The sequence below is a fragment of the Amblyomma maculatum genome, chromosome 8 (genome assembly GCF_055883805.1).
Source record: "Amblyomma maculatum isolate TAMU_Amacu chromosome 8, ASM5588380v1, whole genome shotgun sequence".
Taxonomy (NCBI): domain Eukaryota; kingdom Metazoa; phylum Arthropoda; class Arachnida; order Ixodida; family Ixodidae; genus Amblyomma; species Amblyomma maculatum.
In genome coordinates, this window is record NC_139351.1 from 118839121 (window position 1) to 118853092 (window position 13972).

At 49.0% G+C, this 13972-nt stretch overlaps 1 protein-coding gene across 7 annotated transcripts in view; it reads left to right on the top strand.

Annotated features, from left to right (window-relative positions):
* Positions 1–13972, top strand: part of Pka-C1 (Protein kinase, cAMP-dependent, catalytic subunit 1) — a 410566-nt gene that overhangs the window by 359785 nt on the left and 36809 nt on the right. For 6 of the 7 annotated variants that reach the window (XM_084577414.1, XM_084577413.1, XM_084577415.1 and 3 more), the window contains one exon: positions 13176–13237. In XM_084577414.1, coding sequence (XP_084433540.1) covers positions 13176–13237 — 62 coding nt within the window. Of the gene's footprint in view, positions 1–10562; positions 10623–13175; positions 13238–13972 lie in introns of all 7 variants that reach the window. The other variant, XM_084577417.1, reaches the window with a different exon arrangement.

The window sequence follows — 13972 nt, forward strand, 5'->3', positions numbered from 1 at the left end:
GCTTTTTTGTCCAACGCCCTGAAGGCGTCCGCTGGTTCTAGTGTATGGGCGGATACGACAGCGCTCTTGTACAGTTGCACTGCGGTGAATGTTCTTCAAGTTCGCCCTGGTTCAGTACTTGTTATCTAGCCGAACGACAGTAGCCACAGTTTCCTTTGTACTTGACACAAATTTGCAAGAATTTGAACCGCCGGAAGTAACACATGCCAGGCACATGGTGAACGGAAGTGTTTAATTGGAGCGGCGTAGTTCTGCGAGCCTTTGCATATAGTGCCTAGGCACTATACTTTGCATATCAACAGCCGGAAGGGACGAAAATGGGGAAAAGGGAGAGTCTCACTATAATGGACGGTCGGCGCATGCAGGGTCTGGTGGGCTAATTGTGAGGCAGAACGAGACGCAATGTCTGTAGCGTGTGTTTGTCGGAAAGCTGAAGCACGAGTCTTTGAAGCAAGGTATATTGGAGGGTTTATAGCGGTGAAGCAGAAATGGAAGCGTTAGTGGAGTGCTTCGCACGAGTCTTTGAAGCAAGGTATATTGGAGGGTTTATAGCGGTGAAGCAGAAATGGAAGCGTTAGTGGAGCGCTTCGCATGACCACCTGGTTGCACGGATCACGGGCCTCGGTGCGTTTGGCCTCCGTCGGGGTTCGACCGCCGAGCGATCTATATAGCCCTAGGCAGCCGCAGAGCAACGTTGCGGGTATTGTTGGCTCATGATCGTCAATTGGTTCAGAGAAGGAGAAAGGAAAGAAACAATAGTTAAACACTTTTTAAACAACTCTTGCTTATTCGCATGCGATTTCGACTCGTTTTCGCAGGTTTCGTTATTCTGCGCATGCTTTATTTCTTCCCCCTCGCAATCCACGCGTTCTTTAGCGGCAGAAGCGAACTACAACTCAGTCCTACAAAACGCCGAATCTTTCAGCGATAGCGCTCGAACATTCCCACGCTAGGCAACATACCCGTGTCTTCCGGCTGTACGCGCGTTGCGCGCTCGAAAGCACTCATTTTTGTAAGGATTAGACCAACGTGCCCTTGCAGCGTGCCCTGGAGAAGAGCTCCGTGAAGTCCGCGTCATTGACCCGTGTCGGTTATGTGCGGACGCGAGCTTCGCTTCTGCCGAGGGACGCTTTGTTCTCGCTTTCCACCGACATATGGCGATTTCCACTGGTCGACCGGAGCTGGGCGTCCGAGCCGACCTAAAGCGCTACAGAGCGAATCAGCCTTGGTCGACCAGCGGAACGTGTAGAGCGCGCGGCGGAAGTAGAGCTGAGCCGGTTTCGAAAGTTGTAGCAGCATCCCAGCGCCAAAATGTTTGCGGTTGATAAATAGCCAGGAGTGCGGCCCTTAACAACTTGCCTTCTCATTTTTTAACGCTGCAGACGTTTTTCGATAGACGCACTTCGGCATATTAGCGCAAAAAACGGTGATGCCCAGTGCCCACTGCCGATGTCGCTGAAGCGGTCAAAAACAGCCAAAAGAATCCAGCAGCATCCGGAAGTGACCGCGTCAGCGACTAGGACCCTAGGACTTCCGGCGAGATCCGACTTCGGTCGGCGGATCGAGCTGGAGCGTCCCAAGCTGCCCCAAACGACCAGCGGAATACACGCAACCTATCTTGGTCGACCAGTGGAATTCGAAATCGTCGTCCCGGAGCGAGAAAACGTGCTCCGTAGCGACCAGTGGAAATCGCCATTACTGTTGCACATGAACGACGTGGTTAAATGCGTGACGTGGCGCTACAGCTGCGCCCGCTGCTTGTGCTCGAACTTCGGCTTGACACACTGCCGGATCGACTCTTCGGATTTTCCAAATATTCACCGGCTGGCTCGCCCTGCTGCCAACGAGCCACGCTCGACTCGAATGTACGGCGACGCATTTTCAGGAAGCTGGCTCTACTACACGTTAAGATTAATTATAGGCGCACAAACCAAGGTCGCCTGGTGGATAATTTAGCCGCGACAGCGTCGTCCCTGAAAGTTGCACGTCTGGTAGTTTCCTCGCTTTCTGTCCGCAGACTGAGTGCATGGGGCATGTGTACGTTGCGGTGTCTTGCGATAGCACGCCGGCGCTCGAATATTAGTTAGCTCGTGACTGCTCCGTGCCGCCTATGAACTGAGGGAGTCGAAGCAACGACAGGAAATAAGGAAATCGCGCGAGACGTGTACCTGTGCAGCAACTCTTGGAGACCCCCTGCCGCGTTGGTGCAGTGGTTAGGGCGCTGGACCTCTGTGCCCAAGGATGCGGGATCGAATCCCGGCCGCGGCGGCCACTTTTTGATTGAGGCGAAAAGCAAGGCGCGCCCGTGTTCTGTGCGATGTCGGTGCACGTTAAAGAACTCCGGGTGGTCGAAATTTCCGGAGCCGTCCACTACGGCGTCTCTCATAACCTGAGTCGCTTTGCGGCGTTAAACACCTCAAACCAAACCAAACTCTTGAAGATTCCTGCGTTACTAGTGCGAAAACGCTCGAAAGATAGTCAGAGCTGAGCAAAAAAAAAAAAAAAAAAAAAAAAAAAAAGGCTTCTACCTTCCTGGTTTCCATAGCAACTGACGCCTGTGCTAAAGCTATAGCCTTAGCTAGCCATGGAGGATACGACCATAAGACCATCTTCGTGTGTTTAAAGCCGAACTACTTGCAGTAAAGACATTTAACATAGCCAAACTATGTGCCAATTTCTCAATTCTAAACCGCAAAACAAAACCATGCCAAACAGTGTTTTCGCAAGTGTTAATCGGTTTGGGCGGAGTTAAACCCCCGGGTAATTTTTTTTTTTTTTTGTGTGTGTGTGTGTGTGTGTGTGTGTGTGTGTGTGTGTGTGTGTGTGTGTGTGTGTGTGTGTGTGTGTGTGTGTGTGTGTGTGTGTGTGTGTGTGTTTTGCTATATTAGAATTTTAGCATTGAGACGTACTGCCACGCGGAGTATGAGCTACACCCAAGGAGGTTATAAAAAAACTCCTTGCATGCCTCCTTGCCTACACCACCCGAATTCTCCGCGAAGCGCTATTTAAAGTAGATCATACTGAGCGCGATACCGGACGGACTTGCAGCCTGCTGCACGCTTCAATTATTCCGGTACAGCGTTTGTTCATAAATATGTGGCTCCGATATGTTAAAACTCTCCACTTGTCGCTCAAAAGTTACCAGGCCACAGGGTCTGCATTTTATTTTTATAATCAGGCACTTACGGCACCTTTTGAGATGCCAAGGTCTGTAGAGGTGGGAGTGATCCTTCTCCTACCCCCATATAGAGATGAGTTTCGGGGTTGACGGGGTGTCGTATATATCCCGCGGCATGGCAGAGAAGCAGGTAGTGTGGCCTGGGAACTAACGACCCTATAAATGCGTGCACTATCGGGCACACGAGTTTCCAGGACGCGTCATAATGAACCGAAGCAGGTTCCTTTTTTGTTAGCGTTCGTCCGGACTTGTCGAGGCGAAAGTTGGACTCGTGTGCGGTGACGCGAGCGAGTGGTATAAAGCGATCGCCAAAGAACGTGACGCTTTTACACAAAAATTGATTTTCCTATGCCCTGAATCTTTTATCCCCGAGGTGGTAGTGTACTTCGGACACAGCAGCGGGTTGCACGGAGAGCTTTCGGCAGACGGCGCCGGACTCTCTCGTCGACAGCGAAGGTGGGCTTGGAAGTAAATGGGCTGGGATTGTTAAATCGCTACATCTCGTCGTCCTCGTCGGCGAGAGACGAATTCGGTTAATCGCAGTAATGGGCGTGCCGTCTTTCTGGATAGCACGTGGGCGTAAAGGGGTGAGTATGGAGAAGGAGGAGGAGTTGGAACGGTCTCTAATGTGCGACGCAGACCGACGCGGTCTGGGCGTTCCAGCGTTTTTATATTTATTTTGTTTAATGTGGCCTCGCGCCTCATCTGCTCCGGTCGGCGGTCACGCAGGTCGCAGGGCGAATGGCTGCTGCCATCTCCGCTTTGTCGAGCGACGCGCGTCTTTGCTGCTTGGATCTCCTCTGCGGCTGGGAGAGGGAGATAGAGGATGGCTTCAATTGGGCTGTAGGGCTCCGGCTGCGACATAAACGGGAGCACGGGCTTAAAACTGTGCATCATTGTCAAGGCTACGGCTCTGCAGCAAGCGGTTCGGAAGCGTTGTATCGGGTTTCATTCGAGAGCAGTTCCGAGATTGGAACTGCTTTGGGCACCTTGTTCCTGTTCGTCATGTGCGAAATGCTTACAAATTTGATTGGTTGTTAGTATTTACGGAGCCGCTGAAGCGCTGCCAACATTGGAATACCAAAGTTGGAAAAAAAAAAAACATCCAAAACCATTTGTTTGTTTGTCCCGTTGCTGCGTTCTCCGCCGTTGGAAATGTAAGCAGGCGTTGCAGTGTCCGGTGTTTACTTGCTTGTATAGAAAACTGGGCGAGTTGGATTGGATTCATTTTAAAGCAGCGCGAAAACACAGGACCAAAAGGAACAAGAGACGCTTGTGTCGTCTCCTGTTCCTTTTAGTCCTGTGTTTTCGCGCTGCTTTAAGACGTTTACTTGCTTGTTTCTTATCTTTGTGTTTGACTTTTTGTTTATAAGCGATGAATACCTGGCCGGCGGTGTACATTTTGCCGTGTCGCGCGAGTGACCCAGCCTTCGTGGCTCCTGTCCCCTTTGCGCGGCGGGCGTTGTGCATGGATCGGCCATCTGTTGACCTCACTCTGTGCGCGCGTGCGTGTGCGCTTGGGCAACTCTCTCCGGCTCGGTAAATGGCTTCGTCGAGCCCTGGAAAAGGAGGCTTGGTCTGCCCCCGAGCCGCACTTGGGAGGTTTTTTTTCTTTTTTTTTTTTTTTTTTTTTTTTTTGCTCATCCATTCGCCCCATTTTCCGTGCCGTATTGTGGCATACAGCTCGGTTGATAAAAGAAAGGCACTGATTAGACTGCCCTTTTCTTTTGTATCCAGTTATTGACACGTCATCCATTGGTGTGAAAGAGGAGGGGAATGGGGTGGAGGGTTGCTGAACTGATGATAAATGAAGAAATACTAGCTGGCTCTGCTTTCGCGGACGTAATAGAGGCGGGCGCTTGATTTCATCTGCCATTGTGCAGGCAGCACACTGACCCCGCCGTTGTGTCAGCCCAATATGAAACTTGGAGCAGAAGCGGCGCAACGAGTTCTCGCTCTATTTGTTTGTGCAGAAGAGCCCCTTTTCCATTTCGCGTATGACCCTTGCTGCTTGCGCAAGCAGCTTCGGCGTGCGCGAGCTAATATTGTGACGAAGTGGCTTGTTCATTAGCGAGGCGTCACCGTTGCGTCAGCTTGCAGCTGTTTACCAGGCATCGGTTTCCAGGGAACGACCCATGCAAGAGTGCGCTTTGAGTGATTGAGCGATTTGCTTTCACATAAAAAAAAGAATACTGATTTATTTATAGGAAGTGAAAGGCGCGGTAACTGTCTCACTTGTTTTCTGTGGACACCGCAACCGCGCCGTAAGGGAAGTGAGGAAGGTGGGAGTGAAAGTGGAAAGAGAAAGGAGCCATAGTGGAGGGCTACGGAGTAATCTCGACCACCTGGGGATCTTTAACGTGCGCTGGCTGACATCGCACAGCACACGGACGCCTCTTCGTTTATAACAGCAGCTGGCGCAAAGTGAAAGAGGGTGAGAGAAACCTTCGCCTTGCAAGGGACGCGTAGTTAATGAGGCGACAGTGGATTTGACTGTGATAGCAATCAGAAAAATTCGCACAGCTTTATAGATGGAACAGCTTAATCCCATACCACTTCGCTCAGTGGTCACTTGACTGTTGCACCGGGCGACTCAGGTTCGAACACAGCCGCGGTGGGCGCGTTTCGACGTAGGCGAAACGCATGGCGCCCGTGTACTCTGAGATATAGTGCACGTTAAAGAACTCCAGGCGTCGGCGTTGCATTATCCGGGGTAATTTATTGCGGCGTCCGTTATAGCCCGAGTCGCTTTGGGGCGTTCCCATAAGCGAAATTGGGGGACGACGATAACCTTGCGAGATGGATAAATTGCGTTGTGCTGGAGATTTGCATTTCGGTAGGAAGGTGCAGTGCCGGGTCTGGTGCAGTGCCGGGTGTGTTGTCGCACTTCCGTCGACATCCCTATCTCTTCCACGCGCCTAGCTTAAGGTCTGCGCGTGGATTAGCGCGATTATGGCAGTCGGTGGAACGTGAACCTCCGCGCAGCCTCTCTCTTCTTCACCGCTACTGTGCCCCGTGGGTCCTGCCTGCCGTTACTGCGCGCCGGGCCGAGAACGCCCGAGGCTTATCCGCTGTATCACCAGCTACCGGAGTTGAAAACGGTTACAGCCGCACAAGGACGACGGGGTTGCTTGGCTTTACGTGACTTCGTGCAGGTAGAAGTAATATAAGCCTTTGCGTTTTTCTTTTCTCTCTCTTTTTTTTTTTTCTGAGATGGAAGAATATGCGGGGCATTTAGTTTCCTCCCCACGCGAGGCTTCTGCGCACGTGGCTAGCAGTTCTAAACGAAATAATGGAGCCAAAAAAAGAAAAGAAAAAAGACCTTGGGACCGTTTGACACAGGTGTCTAAACTTGCCGCCATGTTATAAAATTGGATGGCCTGGCAAGTCGAGCCTTGCAGTACGAAACTCTGGCCTGAACGGTCGCTGCGCAGTTCAAGTCAGGTTGTTAATTCCTGGTGGGAGAGAGGAGAGACTGTCACTATCTGCTCTCACTTGTTTCCAGTAGGAGAGGACGAAAAGTGTGGTTAGGCTCTTTTCATTTCCTCGTTCCGCCGGATTGGTGTAACGCGGCGCCACACTGAGTGGTCAGCATACAGTGAAGTCGCGCATGACTGTGTCATGACGTCACTGCAAAGCTGCACGCCGAGTGACTCTGACACAGCGCCGTCACGAGTGGCAGCATAATGACGTAACGCGCACTGAATATACCAAAGGGATGTCTAATAATAATTAATAAACATCATATGCACCACCGCAGACAGTTGTCGTTGTGGCAGCGGTGGTAAATAACCATGTACTCCGATTTGCACAGGTGTGGCCATAAAGCTGGGCCAGAGTCCATGGCAGCAGTGCCTGCTATGTCTTCTGGGTAGCAGGGAACAATGCCTCCCCCCTCCGCCTTTTTTTTTAATGTCTTTTTTTTTTTTCTTGTGCGCCTGGCCATTGAGTAAGCAGGGCCAAGTTAAACTCTGCTAACTTGGCTGAGGTGCGCGGAAAGAGCGGTAAAAGCTCCTTCACTTTCAGCAACAGCGCTGCGGTATACGTCTGTCGGCTCCTGCCGACTTATGAGTCTCGGGACGGTACCGGTCCTTGGATACTTTCCCCAGGCAGTTAATACAGGCGCGAGTGAGAACTACCGTGCACCTGTTGCGGGGCACGCGCGTGAATCTCGCAACCGCGCGGCAGGATGCCAGCTCGTAAACACGCCGGTTTTGCATGGGTCTCAAACATCTAGGGACGTTGCTTTGTGCCGTCTTGCCCCGCGACGCGATTCTTTGTTGCCCTTTTCTTTTTAATTGCACCGTTTTTTTTTTTTTTTTTTTTTTTTCCGTTCCGTTCTTGCGTTGCCTTGCAACGGGGCTTGTATGTGTATGTGTTTATCAGGGGCAAGGCGTTTGTTACCTCGCCTTCTCGGCTGTCGCAACTTCCTCCTCTTTACATGCCTTTTTTCGCAAAATCCGTCCGTGCGTTGGCGTGTGAAACTTTAGTTGACATGAGGAGAGGAGGGAGGAAAGCGGAAGGAAGGGTGAGAGGTCACAAGTTTCCAGAGTGGCACCGCGACAGATAGCGACAGCGTTGTACCGTGTCCGTAAGGTTGTCACCCTCCTGGGTCACGTGACCTGAAACGGTCATATGACCCACTCCCAGTCCACCTGCGAACGCGCTTTAAACGGGCAGAAAGGCCAAATTAAATTGGGCTAGACTCACTGGAAAAAAAAATTCTCAATGGTTCTAAATTGGACACAAGGGCAGCGCTCGCAGCGGCCGGTGTTCTCTATAATATTTCTAGGGGCCCTATCTCTATCAACGCTATGGTCCTTTCCACGTAGCCGACGGTGATGCAAGCCACCGCGCCCCGTGTCAAACTCGCGGGCCCAGCGCGATGCCCGACATGGTTTCCTCTTTATTTTTATTTTTTGTTTAATTATTGTGTGTGTGTGTGTGGGGGGGGGGGGGGGGTACATCAGACATACGTTGAAGTCGCGTCGCCGGCCGGCCCTTGGCGTGCAGCAGAGTACGTACATACATGCGCGTCACCCGAGACTGCGACGGCGGCAGCACCGCTTCGTCGGCGGTGTCGCCATCGCCTGTTGTCCCTGCTCTTTGTTCTCGTCTCGCGTTGCGGCGGCCGGGCCCGACCGGGTCGTCCCTGCGCCACCGCCGCTGCGTGTTCCCGTTTTATCTCCCTCCGGACCGCCTTCTCGCCTCGCCTATTCTTGGCTGCTTGGGGCTCTCCGTTTCTCGGCCCGGGGCTCGGACGAAGACGACGCTGCATGCACGACATTCTCGTTCCCTTCCTCCTCCTGTGCTCAATGTCCCCCCTCCGCACGCACTTACCGCTCGTACTTCTCCGTCTCCTGTTCTCCGGACGGATGACACGGACGCGCGCCCGTACATGTTGGCCGCTTCACTCGAATGGGCGATAGTATATCGCCCAGCGCTGCCAGGAGGAGAGGCTTGCTTGTTGGCTCAGAAACGGCCGCGCGTTAATTCCCCGTGTTAATGGCGTGGATGGGATGCGTGAATATATGCGTGAACCTTTGCCGAGAGGCAAATAATGCGAACGGGGGACAGATCAAGGCTGATGTATGAACCACCATATCTTGGAAAAGGCGGCCCTATGAGCTAGCGTGTATTTAGTCTTCAGGAATCCATTCACAGGGAACTGGGATGCACTGCGAATTTATTCAATAAAACATTTCTTGCACGGGCTAGAGGCGGCCCGAGAAGCTTACCTTAAGGTTAAGGCAACATTTACACACCCCTTTCTAATTTTAAGAAGATACTGGCTAGTGTTGGAGGCACATTGGACCTAGTCTGGATGGGAACCCCCTCGCGAGGAAGTGCCAGTAGATCATCGTCTGATAAGTGCCGTCGGAAGTACATGCCAGGAGACTGCATTCATACTTCAATCATAGCTGTTGTACAATTGAGGTGGAGCAGGAAACTGAAAAGGATAGGTTCCATTTTTTTTTCTTTTCGTGAGGGAAGGTTGGAGAGGGGGGTGTTACTAACTCTAGTTTCCCAAGTTTTTATGCTGTAAGCAAACATCCTTTAATTGGATGTGGTGGCCTTTGTGATGCCTTATTAGAAGAATGGTGTGAATAAGGAGGCCCACATTTTTTTACTTATTTCTGCAGTGTAGTTCATGGGTCCCTGTCTTATACCAAGCTGAGTAAATGCTAAGCTGTCTTGTTCGGGCACTGTCAGGAAACCCTTAATTGGTAAGCACTCTTTTGAGTGCGGAACATACAAATAAAGCGTAACTAATGTGTACTCAACAGTGGGGCATGTGCAAAGCCATCAGGTGATGCAGTGGTGCAGTTAGTAGTAGCGTTTTGTGATGCCCCGCACTACTACCTCCTTTCAGGGTGGGATCGTTCTACCAGTTTTCGACACAAGTGAGAGTTTACAACTGGTACAGTGTTACTACTAAGGGCAGTAATTTTATTGTGCTTGCTGCTAAGGTGCTGCATGTTACTTCTGTGTGACTTCAATCTTATTTCAGTCAAAACTTCGTTCCGATCCCGTAGTCTATGATACTGGAGGTGGTGTTACCTGACCGAATTGTAGATGTCTTCCCGACCTTCAAGGGTGGAGCTGAAGTAAAGGCGCCCCAGTTTCGTTAGTAGTTGCATAATGTGCAACCTTGTGTCCTTGATAAGACATGATGCCGTTGCTTTTCCGGAATGACGTGCGTGCAGGAGGCTGTTTAGTAATTACTCAGTGTTGGTGGCAAGCGGAAAGGATAAAACCGATAGAACCGGTTGTGGGAGCTGTTGCGTAGAAGTGTTCATTCGGGTAAAAAATTTTGCTGTTAAAGAACAGTAGTTCGAAATAGGATCGGTGATGTCCAACATATTTTTACTGAATATTAGAGACGGCAAACCTTGTTCCACCTGTACATTAGGGGTGTCGAAATGGGAAAGTTATGGCTGCTATTTGATTGTAAGCGCTAAGTCCTGAGGACCTGTAGAGAAACTACTTCAGGCGGCTGTAAAAATTGGAAGTTGTTTGCCAGTGGGCTTCTTAAAGGGTGATGTCTGATATACCGAGGCTACTGAAACAGTTTTTTTTTTTATGGCTTTTTTTTTTTTTTTTCTATTTGCACCCTGTCCTGGGACAATGTCTTGTCACTTTTGTCATCCTGGTGTTTCTCACCACTGTGCACACACGTTTCGTTCCCCCGCTACCCCACTACACTTGGTGTGCGAACGTGCAAAGCCGTATCTGTTTGTGTGTGTATGTATATATGTGGGCAACCATGGAGTTTCATACAGCCGGTTTTTCTTTATAAGGAACTCTGTGCGTGTGTGTGTATGTGTAGAGCCGTTGGACGTGTTTCCCTCGTGTCACTTCCTCTGTGTCTGTCCCTTTGTAGGGGGCGCCACGCCAACACAATCAAAGCCCCCTCCGTTCAAGAGCAGTGGCATCGTGTCAGGTGGGCTCCTGCCTGCCCTTCCCCAGCGTCCGGCAGCTGCCTTTTCGCACTTTCCACCATTCCCTACACCCTTACCTCGCTGCTTACTTTGTGGGACTAACGCACGTTCACTGCTCTCAAATTGGCTGCAGTCTGCGGTGCACTCAACCACCGTGTCTTGCTTGGGTAGAAGGGGTTCCGTGTTACTTTCCCTGACTTGCTGGTGATCACCTTGAACTGCCTGTCATATAGGGGCCTCATCTGGATTGACTTTTCAACATTCAACCCTGCAGCGTATTGATGCCCACTGTATGGGCTGATGCCTGCAGAATATGGGCCATTACCTTTGGGAGCTGATAGTTGCTAAGAAAAGGAAAAAGAAAACGTGCACTAAATGCACTTCAAAACGTAATGTCTTTGAGTGCCTGTGGTAGGGAATCACTGGTGACAGCTGATATTCATGCCAAGCTCATTGTGTGAAGCTGGCAATGCTTGGCTTTTGATATTAATAGCAGAGGGTCAGAAAGAATATAGAGAATCTGAGTTATCACACCTTGTTGAAAAAGGTTGCTGTGAGTACGAGTGCACGGTAGTCATACTTGTAGAGTGCAGTGATGCATAATGGCTCCAGTTTTCTGCTATAACACTCTGTAATCGCGTTTGTGGAAGCTACAAAAGCCAAAAGCCATGCTTTGGAAGAATTATGCCCACCATACTTTTTTCCTTTAACATGGGCTGGGACCATTGATTTTGTGTTCCCTTTTCTGTCCCACCATAGTAGTAGTTAGGAATAATCTTGATTGTTGCCCTCTGGCCTCCGCTGAGTCAGGCAAAGGCAAGCAGCTAATTGACGTTGTGAGGTTTCTGCACTTCGTTTTACGGCATGAAACAAGGGCTTACTGCATCAAACGACAAACCTTATCACGGGCCTATTTCAAGGAAAAACTTTCTGGAAGAGTGATTTTTAGGTACTCATGTCCACGTTGGAAGACATTACCGTGCCGTCTGACCTTTGCATGCTGACCTGCATTGCAGACTGCACTGTTGCACTGCCTGGCAGTTTCTCCTGCTGCGGTGCCAAAAAGCAGCAGCCCGGAAATGTCCACCACTTCTAAGCGCCGATACGTACACCCACAGATTATGTTCCGTTAACCACTTGCTGATAAAAGGACGTGTGTTCACACTTCGGGTGCTCTTGTTTCATATTCTGTATACACCTTTCACTTGTACATCCTCCAAATGTACACTTTCGCAACAGTGTTGATGGGTCGTTATCGGGGCGTAGCGCACGAGGGCACTGGAGAAGGGGTACACTTGAGGTATTGTGGTTGCCGTAACCATAGTAGCCAATAAAAGATTGGAGGTTTTGATTTCAAGAGAATTCATGGACATTGCACACAAGTGGTGGGAACTACTGAGCATTTATTTCATGCGTCATACTGCGTCATACTCAACATACATTTACAGGGCACTAGGCTCACACAACCTACAAGAATGCTTGTCAGCTTTGTTCAGATTTCGTTGTTGCTGGGCGCTTCTGGGACGTTCAAAGGAACCTAAACCGCTTGGCAAAAATTTGCACGCTTAGTGTTTGTAGTGTGGCTTCACTAAGTGAATAACTCACGGCTGCCTTTGCAAGTGGTTTGAACACTGTATGCTGCTCTGCCTGAAGTGTGTCAGTTACTTGTGATTCAATTAACCTCAGTTGACATAATTTGAAGTGTAATATATTTTGTTGTGGATTAAGAGTTGTAGGAATCTGTGTGAGGGTGACTGTGCTTTTTACTCTATTCTTGCGCTACAGCAGGGGAGTTCCAAGAGCCTGCTTGCTCGTGAGAAGATTTACATTTCAGGCATTCACAGCTGGGTGATTTAGAGCATGTTCTTGATCATATAACCTAGTTCAATACGGAGAGGAAAAATTTAGATGGGAGCCGGTATGTGTCTCAGGTAAAGACAGGGCAAAAAGAGGCTGGGACGGGACAGCACCCGTCCTGTGCTTTATGAGCTTGGAGACCATGGCTCACACTTGAGACTAAACATTATTATTATATGATCAGCACGCTGAGTGGAAAGGTAATTGAATTATGATTTTATTTTGTGCATTAAAAGCCAGGTTGAGCTAGCACATGTGGAATTGCATTTGGGTCTCACATGCACCTCAATGAGATATTGAGAATCAGTGAAATTTATGGATGAGGAAAGGAAAGCAGAAGGGAAATTTTGGCTTGGAACTCCCCTGTATCACAGCGCATTAGTTAAGGTGCCAAGTGCACCATTTATATTTATAAAGTTTATTTATTTGTCATTGTTATTATTTCTTTACTAGCTACTGAATGGCTCGATTAAAATTAAGAGACTGTCGCATATTGCTACCGTACAAAGTGCCTCTTTCACCGATAATTTTTTTTTTTTGTAGTCTTCTTGAATTTCTAAATGTTTTCATTACAAATTAATTTCTGTTATTAACTACGGGCTTTTCGGAGCTGAAAACTGTTGTCTTATGTAAAAAAATGTTTTGAGTTCCCCATGTTCTGATGTGTCTGCATCTTTCTTGCAATTTGTTCTGTCCAGTCGAGAGGTTCCTTGAAGAGGCAAGGAAGTCCTTTGAACAAAAATGGGCCAGCCCTAGTTCGGTGAGTACGGCTCATTTCATATTTTTCTTCTCATTCTAGAGCTCCAACCATGGAAAGTGATGGAGGCATAGCACATACAGGGTATCGTGGCAATATATTGTAATGCAGAAAAAAAAATTCAACTAATGGAAAGATAACAGTTGCGTTGCGTCAGTAAGTTTCCTCTCTTTTGAAATGCCACAGTTCGTGGTGGCCAACTCGGACTTGCTAGTAAATTTGCCCTGGGCAAATTCGCTTGGTATTTTCTTGACTACAAAAGGGACTACACGAATATTTCCGCAACTTTTGAGTGATTCATGCCATAGCTTTGGCTACTTTCCAGAATTGCTGTGGGGATTAGGTGCATTTATTGCATAAATATGTCAGTTTTAGGTGCGGAGAATACACAAACTCTGGATCCTCGTCTCTCTTTCCATATGGGGCATCCCCCATCCCTTTGTGTCATTCATGTTTGTTGTCTTCTGCAAAAAAAAGAAAAAATGCAATTCTTGAATACTTAACCTGAAAGAGGTCAGTAAAGTCATTGTTTCTGTCTAAGATGTTTCAGAACCATAACGTATACAATATCAGTGGCTAGTAGTAGAAAGGTACTGTGACCTTTAATAGTTGCAACAGTAAATGTTTTGTGTGATAATCTTTCTCCTGCATAAATTAACACAATGCAGCTACAAACTGAAATAAGAATATGATCAAAGAATTGCCTACATCTTCTAGTGACTTGTAAGCTCCGCAAGC